This window comes from Antrostomus carolinensis, unplaced genomic scaffold (genome assembly GCF_000700745.2).
Source record: "Antrostomus carolinensis isolate BGI_N321 unplaced genomic scaffold, ASM70074v2 scaffold30671, whole genome shotgun sequence".
NCBI lineage: Eukaryota > Metazoa > Chordata > Aves > Caprimulgiformes > Caprimulgidae > Antrostomus > Antrostomus carolinensis.
The window spans coordinates 9,219-20,051 of NW_010296744.1; the positions used below are offsets into that span (position 1 = coordinate 9,219).

Here is a 10,833-nt window from a genome sequence, read left to right on the forward strand (position 1 = left end):
AAGAGGCATTTGATCTTTATTGTTTGGAAGCAGAGCAAGCCTACCTACTCCAGGCCTTCCAGAGCAGCGGCTCACTGTTAATTCAGAAGCATTCTCCTCATCCTTGACATCCGAGTACTTAACACAAAGGGAAAATATCAACAATTATACCCAGAAAGGAAAGGCAAACTTTTACTTTAAGGGCTGGTAGTATTTCTTAGCAGTCAGAGCTGTAATTCTAAGAAACAACAGAATTCCACTTAAATAAGCTTTTCCTAAACATCTCAATATTCATGTTCAGTCAATTATGATTTTCTTCCAGGTCTTATTATGTAACATGTAATTCTGTGTGTCTGCATATCCTGAATAACTCAGAACCATGCTTAGTGAATTGACAGACTTGCCTGTTGCATTTCTCTGTTTTAGACATTTCCCTCCCTCCTTCCATGGATTCATTTTAACATAATTTTTGACAAAAACATTTTGTAAGCACACTTCAAAGTGGACTAGGTGCTCCAAAAATATGGAAACTAACTTGCTTAGTATATTTGAACCAAAGTGTTGATTATGTAAGTTCTAATGCCTTTACGTATTCTGTGCCACATTAAATGAACTGCCAAGAAGCACAATGCTCATCGTCGAGCAAAGGCACGATGCTTCTCAGTAATTTCCTGGACAGGAAATGAAAGGCTATAGATACGCTGAGCTGTGAATCCTTGACTCTCCCTGCCTTCGACTTTTATTAACTGATGAGAGATAGCATATTGACAATATTAAAAACAAAATCTATACTGATTCAGCTCTCCAATGTTTGTTCACAACTGTTGAGAGAAGTTTAATTGTGTCTCAAATTATTGTAATAAATTGATTTATCTATTAAAGGCTTTTTGTATTACTTGTATTTGCTTTAGATGGTACAAATAACATTTGTAAAAGTAAACTGCTCCAGAAGAAAGCTCTGCCATACCCCACATATCAAAAGCCTAGAGATGAAAGGCATGTTCAACTCAGTAATAAACAAGTATTCCCACTGCTCTTCATTACTCATGAAATATAAAATACCAATGGACTAACTTGTTAGCTATCCCCTATATCTCATATTCTTATATCAACAACCAGACAACTAGATTTTTTCTCTAAATATGATTTAATTAAAAACACTAAATCAGCTTTGATTTTTATTTTATATATGTACAATAGTTACCAAATAATGAATACACTGAATCAGTTATGTTAAATTTCACATAACGTCAAAGGACATCAGCATGGCATGGAATAAACTCACACTGCCTTTTGCATGTACAAAAAATGCATTACTGTTAATTGATTTTTTTTTTTTATAATAACCTGCTTATTAATTCTCCAAATAATCTTGGCATAAAAATAGTGTATGTAGTTAATTGATCAGTTAATATATTAGCAAAGAAACATTAGTAAGGTTTGCAAGAAATCAACTGCAAAATTACCTCAATTGTAGGACTGAATGTATTCACATGAAAGTTACTTTCAGTTAGAAAAGTTCTGAAAAAGAGCCCAAGTTGGAGCTGTGCATTAATTTGGTCAAATTGATTCATATGAATGAACAGTCAAGTTTATTCAGGTATTGAAAATATGACTATCCTTTTAGTATTCACAAACATTTGTGTATATAGTGTGTGTATGTGTGTAAATATATAGATGCATATATAAAGTGAAGATATGTTAATGTAAAAATATACTGTTCATCTACTCCCAGTTACACAAAATGCAGTATTTGGACATTAAACTGTGTAAGTATAAATGTCCACTTCAAATCTACATTCAACCAGCAACAAATACTTAGAAGTATTTTTGTAAACATTTGAGACAGGGAAAACCCATTCATTTACAAAACGATCCTTCTTTTAAGACATCAGCAACTCTTCAGCTTGAAAACTTGGTACAGCAGCTTCAGCTGGCCTATTATGAATTTGCTCAAATCAAAGAGCTCACAGTCTTAGATCAAGACGTGTAAAAGCTCAGCAAATGCAGAATTTTCAAATTCATTCCTAATCACCATCCATTTCCAGTTCACCAGCAAAAAGAAAATGCACTTGGCTACAAAAATATTAAGGAATGTTATTGAAAACAAAAGGCTATTTTGGTAGAAGAAACTACAAAAATAGTTAAGTTGAGTCATGTTGTAAAGCTTTAATGCAAGAGCATTACAGTACAGATTTTCTTTCCAACCTTAAAGCTTAATCAACACCAAATTTAAATATCCATCTCTCAAGTGCTTGGAAAAAACGTGCTCAGTAAAAGTCTTTCTTCAGTTTAACCAACTGTAATTATGAAGGTGTCAGGCTCTGCGTCTCAGACATCTGTTCAGTGCTGTCTCTTGTTCCATTCGCAGCAATTACAGGTGTTGAGACACTCTGGTATAATGACGGACAACTCAACACAGCTCCACTTTCATCCTCTCCAGTATATGAATCTGGTGTTACAGAACTGTTCTCTATCCCCAAGATCTCACTAACTGCTTGAGGCAATTCCTAGGAAGGAGGAGAGGAGGAAAAAAAAAAAAAAAAATTAAGATAACTATAATTAAATGAAAAAAGTTAACAACCAGGTCTCCCACCCCAGCCCCAGTCCACCCCCAATAAGTAATCATCCATCTAAATTTAGCTGTACTGAAAGCATCGCTCTCAGCTTAAGTTTTATTAAAGTTACCTTTTTCTGCATCTGCTTTTCAAAAATACAGCAAAGGGGACAGGCTCAGAAATCAAATCCTGATTAACAATATAATCTTCATACAAAAACAGAAGTCTAAACAACTATTATAATTACACTTCATGTAACTGAAATTAGTTTTATTGAGTGAACTATTCGTTTATGCTTAATAAGTCTGGTATTCTTTCAGTGTAATGCACCTTTTACCTCATTTTTCTTGAGCACACTGAACATCAAATTACTTGTACTGAGGTTATCTAGTTAGAGTTGAGAAATCACGACAAAAAGGCACAATCCAGCTTTCCCCTAGTGACATTATTACTCTATAAAATTAATCACTTGCTTACAGACTTTTAGAATATAGGTGCTGTATAGCTACAGCACATCCTTTATCATACCCCGGCATTTATTTTTTTTGCAAGTCATACATGTACACTTACAGCCAACTACATACTTTTACTGTCTATAAATGCTCACAGTAGATATATTCAAAATATCTTTACCTTGCAATTCATCATCTGCATAGAAATTGCTTCTGCTTTGCAAAGTATAAATTCCACATCAATTTTCATAGACAGTTCATTGATATGCTAAAAATATATTCACAAAAAATAATAAGTGCAATAAATGGTAAATATGCTTATCGTAAAATACACTAATACTGTACTGCACTGCTAATAAGTATCACCTTAGAAGCTTGCCCCTTAAGCTATGAAGTGCTAAACATACTCTATTTGCATTGACAAACAGGCACTGAAAGATACAGTATGCAACAGCTGCCTTTTACCAGTATCCAGGATCTGCAAGAAGAATCCACAGTAATTCTAAACGTGAAAAACCTATCTAGCCCTCCTAGATACCCCCAGCTCACATTTTCAAAAAAAGATAACAAATAAGATTACAGAAGAAAAAGCAAAAATTAGGATTATACATATTAGGCAGTAGCCTAAGGGGAGATCCATTTGTTAATGATCTTATCACTAAACACAGGCATCAAATAAACTATTTTGAGGACAGACATTCAGTTCACATTTAACACTTCACAAGATAGTACACACCTCTTTCTTGCCTCAACATGAAATACAAACATATTGCATCAACTCCAAAAAGTTAATTACCTTCAATATTTCATTAAAGCCATAGTGCTTGTCCATTATTTGCTGTTTTTCAGATTCTAATATAGCACAACAAAGCAGAAGATGAAAATTCTGGCAAGGCAATTCTGTCCACATGACCTGTTAAAACACGAAAACCACTTTTGAAATGCTTATGCTTTTCCTCTGAAAAGGAAAGCAGCTCTTAGAAAATAAGTAAGCCCTCAAGTCAACTGGCTTAAGCGACAATAAGCTATTTTTGAAGGCAACTAAGTATTTGTCCAATTATTTGAAATTTTTCTTTTGGCCAGTCAGTGACAACTGCAAGTCTGAGTCACCAAAACGCTCATTGGGTTCTTTAAGACTTCTGTGTCTAACAGGCTGTCCACCATAATGCTACTACGCTGCCTGAGCTTACAGTCTTGTGCATGTGTGTTCTGCCTCAGCTCATGTGAAATTCCCCTACTCAAAATTACTAACTACACAGAAGTAATTAAAACTAATAAATTGTGTCACCTAGTGTGTCTGCATTAAGTATGAATTGTTAGAAGTTGTGTCATGCTCAGCAATCCCCCCAAAAAGTTCTAACAGTTATAAATAACACTCTTTTCCTCCTATTTCTTTCTGATAAAGCTATACAAATACGGACTCATTTGTTCTAGCACTACCTCAGCATTCACGAACATTCGTAACAAACACCAGCATATATGTAATTTATCACTAAGTCATCCTGGTTTTGTACAATGTGAGCTGTATAAGCATAACACTGGAGGTTAAGCTTGAGCTAGCTGTGTAATTCTGTTACAGAATTTTTCTTCTGGGATTCTTTTTCTAGCCAGTCTAACTGCACCATCTTGCGAATGAAGCAGCTCACTGTGCAAAGGAAAGATTAAGAGTTGGCTGGGATTACCAGGTAATATTCTCTGTCCCTCCAGTGTGAAGGAGGGACTGAGCTGTTCTCAATTTTAGGACGTCTAAGCAGTGGCTCAGGTATGCTATCAGGGCAAAGTTTCACAGACACTGCTAAAATGTACTGCAAATAATCCCATCCACAGCCAGAGCAGTTTAACCTGCATTCATATTTCAGTAAAAAGGTGTTGCATACAGCATGGCAAATAACTGCAATCACACAATGTCTCTCCACTTATCCACACAAGGTGGAATGCCAGCTCTCTAGCAGATGCACTGCTTAGCATACCCTGCTGTACAGTAACCACCCACTTTTTCTATCACAATCTGATTACTATGGTTCTTGCTCATTAAGGGGGATGGCTTCGTTTTAGCCTCTACTTCAGATGATGGGGACTGGTATCTCCCATCTCTAAGGTGAATGTCTAATAACCAGTCTAATGAAGAATCATCTTCATTCCTTTTTTTGAGATAAAACACTGAAAGTCATTAAGCCAGTGGGAACAGAGAAAAAGTATCTGATGCTATCTTAGTGGTTTAGGCAACTCAAGAGGACAGCAACAGAGATCCAGAACACCACCCTGAAATTCATAGATTAGACAGAAAAAGCCCCAGAAGTCCTGGACCTTGGGACTGGAATTTCAGATGGTACTTCCTTTCTTCCCATTCCACCCTCTGCAAGTGAATATGTCAAAGGGTAACATCACCTTCAAATAAGTTCCCTCAATTCATATGCTATTACAAAAGAGCACATGAATTTTGCTCAGACTGAAATACCCTAAAAGCAGTTCATTTCTCTCTACTGATTACAAATGGGAAAATGGTCCCCTGTGCCTATAGCTTGCCTTTGTAAATCCCACATATACAGTCCACTGATACCAATGAAGCTGCACAGCTATGAAAAGGGAGAAAAAAAGAATAAAAAAAACCTGTTGTAAGCTGGACTTCAGCTGTGACAAAGGTGACACTAGCTTTCACATAAAAATATCAACAAAATGCCTTAATTAGTTTGTTTTAAAAAGGAAAACAAGCTATCCCCTTTCCCACTCCATAACTCCTAGCAAAGAAATTCAATACTTGTAGTAAAAATACATTATGATGTGCTAGAAGGAACCTACGAGACTATCGTATATCAATAGGTTTCCATCATTTTCCCAAGACAGAAAAAATATACTTAAGAGTTAGAAATATAGTGTGTTTCTTTTCTGTATGCATATGTATACATATATTAAAGCAGAGGTAATAAAAACATGCTAGCCTGGGACTATAAACTATAATAAAAATACCATTGTCATCAAGTTAAAAAGAAAAATTAGTCTTTAAAAAAATACTGAGACAACAACATAACACTGAGAGGGGGGGAAAATGAGATGGGTGAAATTTTTTTCCTCAAAATCATTATCATTTATACCTTGGAATAAGAGTATTCATTTGGTTTTGTACATTTTGGTTCCCTTACTTTTGAATGTTACTCATAAACTTCTTAGTCCTCTTCAGGTGAAATATCACCTCAATACTCCATGATAGTAAATTCTACCAACTGATGATACAAAGCTAAAAAAGATTTACTTCAGATAGTTTTAAATACTGGTCCTCCTGTTTATGTGACTCCTTTTTCATTAGTGGAAGAAGTGAATAAAAGCATCAACATTATTTTTCATTATACCAGAAACAACATTATTTTTCATGACAGTATAAATTTTATGCACCTCAGTCCTGTTCTTTTCATTACCCTTCTGTTCCCCAGCACAAGTCTATGTGATGTTATGTCCTACAAAATACTCCTTCCGTTCATCTGAACATTTATTCTCTGTTTGGGAGTTTTCAGTGGTTACTGGGCTCTTGTTAAATACATCCTAGGCAATAAACCTGTACTGTTGACACACTTCTCAATTTTCTTGGAAAAAAAGAATTTAAAACTGTTTAACAAAAATGTTAGTTCATCTTAATTACTCCATCTGATCCCAAGATCACCTAAATAAAAAAAAAACTCATTACCCTCGTAATATCAGAACTTCCACATTTTTATGTTTTACATCACATTATTTGGCATCATGAGGCCTTATCAAGATTAATGGGATCTTCTGACATCATTTTCTTTATGGTTTTGGCCAACAGAAAGGCCACCCTGCCAGTGCTTCATTCTACTTTACCTATAAAGTACTACCAGTATCAAGGAATTAATCAGACGCACACACAAACGGTATTTCTTCTAGCATAAGCTCTTTTCCATTAAAAGTTAACTGATACTCTCCACTTACTACTTTCACTTAAGAGCCTCATCTGAAGGACCTTGTCCAAACCTTTTTGAAAAAGCCCATTTATCTCCACCAGCTCTTTTAAGTATTTTTTCATCAACTTCCCAATTTGTTGTTTTGGCTAAAAAGGCGTAACATATGCTAATATATCCTCACTTCATTGCACTGAATCAGTATCAGTTTAGAACAAAAAGCTTGAATCAGTCTGCAAAGTGATTAATACTCTAATGTTTGTTTGTTTGGGTTTTTTTAAGTCCAAAGACTGCTGGAGTTTGTGTGATGAAATATCTTCTTACCTCCCAGAGTCGAAGAATATCTTGAAAGCTAAATTCCCTTTTAAATCTGATAAGAAGCCATCGGAAGCAAAAATAAAGGTAGCCTGAGTCTTGAGATTCTAGGAATAAGAGCATTACATTTCATAAACACCAAATTTGGTTAAAACGGGGGCAGGGGATGACAAAAACCAACACTCTTTAGATATGCAATCATACCACCGATTTTTAAGATGTTAGCCCCTTTTCAGAATCAAAGACATTTGCTGGAGGATGGCATATTTTTAAAATCAGTAACAAGATGACCCTGTTTTTCAATAGGCATGGAGCAATTACTGAAATCTTTTAGGCATTAATAATTTACATATCCTGTATTCATATAATAGTACTACTGGAATTACGTTTAAAGACTGGTAAGGATATCAATGCACATAGAATGCAGCAAGTTGTTTTAGTTATTGTGCATGAATAACACACCTACCTAAATAACTGCAAAATCCACTGTCTAGTAAACGAAGCAAAGTACTCAGCTGAATTAGTTGTGTCTTCATACCCTGCATCTGTTCTTCAAAATTCTGATGCTGGATGGAATAAAACATTAGCACTGTCATTTTGATTAACTCAATGATAATTTTGAGATTTAGAGCTATTTTCAACTTTAAAAAACAGTTTTGTTATTGCAACAGTGGTTCTCATCCTTTAGGTATTTAACATACGGATATTTAACTGTACTTCTGTCTCATTAAATGTCTGCCTTTTACCGAAAGGTTTAATTAAAGCAGTGAACTGTGTTTCTTGGATAACGCTTTTGTATGTAATAAATGATATTTTAAATCAGCCTATGCTCTGTACCTGCAAGCAGCACCACTGCACTCAAATCAAAAAGACAACTTTTTTTTTTTATTCTCATACCACTCATGTTTTGCCACAAGCACAATTCATAAAAGCTTCAGTTTGTGGAAAGTCTATATTGCATTTAACAAATGTCAAAAGGTAAGTATGACAGGGAACAATTATCTTGAACAAAATCCTGCTAGAGGATTCCCGATTAATACAAATTGATCTGTGATGGCTCTGAGTTACTTTGAAATTTCCAAGAAGACGAATTTGTCTGTATTGTACAGCAATAGTATCACAAACCCATCATACCCTGTGTCAATCAGAAAAAAAATACTGACTTCAAACATAAGATGATTGCTTTAAAAGAATTTTTAAAAAGCAATGAAATTTAAAAAATAAAATTAACCCCAAATGTTATCCATAGCTTATCTGTGTACGTGGGCTAAAAAAGCCTTATTTTACCATTTGATCCATGTATGATACAAAGCACCAAAAAGCATCTACTTCATTCTCCATAACATACAAGACAGGTGAAAGCAAGTCACTCATCCCCTGGACATAACCTTAATGGACAAAAAGGGGAAAAAAAATCAAATAGGAATTCAGTTAAACTCAGTAGTTAAACAGTAATTTCAAGTGTGATAAATGACTGAGTGAAACAAATGTTCACATTCCAGGTTTGTACAGATACTATAATTTTCTAACTCAACCACCAGTAAAGACATTTTTGTATTAATAATAACCAACGTGCAGCAGATCTAACAAGATTTAGCAGCGGTTTCTGCCAATCTAAAGAGAACATAAAACAAATGCATTGTTTTTGTAGTTGTTAAAATACATACAAACTGAACAGACACCAGAATAGATTTTTAGTTAAAAAGTTCCCATTTAGAGCTCTGAAGCATATATTCGTACTTTTTAGAAGATCAAATATATATCTTGCACCATCACAAATCCAGACTCATATTTATTCTCCCCTCCATCTGTAATTGGCTGCTTTCTTCCATATATTTAAAAAAAAATCTTTTAATGTCTTCCCACTTTCCTCCCTGCCCCCAGCTGAAGATTTTCTTTTCAAATAGATTTGAAGAAGAGATGTTGAGTTTCAGTTCCTGGAAAACATACGGTGCAATAGCTTTTATGAAGAAAATTTTGTACTTAACATTTATTTTTTCTGGCACTGAATATCCTTTAAGGTTTCCTGTATTTAGGGAAGTAGGGACTGTTCTGCTTGGATGGTATTTTAAGTATACTAAAGCCTAAGACCATCTATATAACCAGGCAGCCAACAACAAAAAAGACTACTATCAAACTGCAGAAGGGGATTAACAGCAAATTGCAAATTGCTTGGGAGGAGCATGGCAGAAACATATCCAGACTTGATTCAAGGAAGTGGCTTTAGGCTTCTGTCTGCAGAAATGGTGTATCAAGTTTACATGCCCTAAAAAACACTCTCATGCTTTGTAGGAAAAGCTTACATTGAACTGGAGAATAAAATGCCCATTTTTAGAGCATATCATTTTTACAAATACCTAGAAAATTTTAGTTACACACAAAATATTTTCAAAATTTATAACTTTTTAATGCTTCTTCCAGCTTCCTTATTTGTCATTAAAAGCCCAGTTAAGAGTATAGAACAAGGATTTTTAGAGATCGTTTTTCCTCTTCTTCGCTCTTCCAACTACCTTACCACTGATGCTCAAGTCAGCTTCACTACTGCCCTATTGCTGTCAGCGAGCCTAAGTAAGGGAGAACATGATTTATATGTATGTCTATCATCACTGGTTGGTTCAACATGACATGACATTTCTCAAGACTCAAGCTTGGCTGAGTTATTTCTTAACTATGTAATTATAACTGAATAACTGAAAAGAAGATTGGAGTCAATGACTGAAAATATGGAGCAGGTGTACGAAGAAAAATAGAACAAGGAACAAAAAAAACCAGGTAAATAATTAAAATGTCAAAAGAAAAAGATTTATTCCCCACACATTTAATATTATAGCAAATTAAAAATAAATGCAGAGAAAATTCTGTTCAAGACAGTTCAGAAGTTTCATAAGAAACAAAACCACTTTCATTAATGCAAGCTTGAGAAATTAATTCAGAAAAATGTTGTATTAACAGCTGCTCTGTCCCCTCCCCTATCTGGCAGTTTGTGGCGTTATTCAGATCTCTCTACAACTGCTGTAGAAGGATCAAGAGCAGCATTGTACCAATGCCTCAGTAGCGCAGAAGTCCTATATAGATACAGTGTCACATGTACTATATTTCCATTATTCTTTCTTGTTTATAAAAGATTTAAGCAATCTAAACAATGTTTTTAATAGAGTGGGTGGTGAATGTGCTTTAATTTTTCTTATACGTCTCTGATAACTGATGCAGGTTGAAATGTGGAAAGACATGTGGCACAGAGCTACAGGTTTAAACAGCCTCAATCAGTGTAAGTTTTCCTCTTCTTTTTCAAGCCAAAGATCAAGTCCCTCTACAGACTTGACAGAAAGGACAAAAGCTGACAAGCACTACAGCTCTGCAGCAAGTTTACTAGTTATTTAAAATTTGTTCCTACTTTTTGCCTTCAAAATCTGGCACAAAGTGGGCTTTTAGAATCCCAACATTTTTCTGAGACAGAAAACAAAAAAACCCCCAAGTACCTAACAGCTAAATGTCACACTAGGGGTGGAAGGGGGAACCAGCTATTTTTTCCTTCTCTTCCTTCCAAGACAATCAAGAGAAACCACGACTTAGACATCGCCTATACACTGTGATTAAAGCAAGACATTATACGCTCTT

At 35.0% G+C, this 10,833-nt stretch overlaps 1 protein-coding gene across 1 annotated transcript in view; it reads right to left on the reverse strand.

The window, feature by feature from the left end:
- Positions 1-1,107: 1,107 nt before the first annotated feature.
- Positions 1,108-10,833, reverse strand: part of TBC1D15 (TBC1 domain family member 15) — a gene marked incomplete at its 5' end in the record, with an annotated part of 17,035 nt that continues 7,309 nt past the window's right edge. Inside the window, 6 exons of the mRNA XM_010178390.2 lie at positions 1,108-2,489; positions 3,171-3,257; positions 3,786-3,902; positions 7,225-7,322; positions 7,682-7,781; positions 8,503-8,603. Coding sequence (XP_010176692.2) covers positions 2,286-2,489; positions 3,171-3,257; positions 3,786-3,902; positions 7,225-7,322; positions 7,682-7,781; positions 8,503-8,603 — 707 coding nt within the window. The remainder of the gene's footprint in view (positions 2,490-3,170; positions 3,258-3,785; positions 3,903-7,224; positions 7,323-7,681; positions 7,782-8,502; positions 8,604-10,833) is intronic.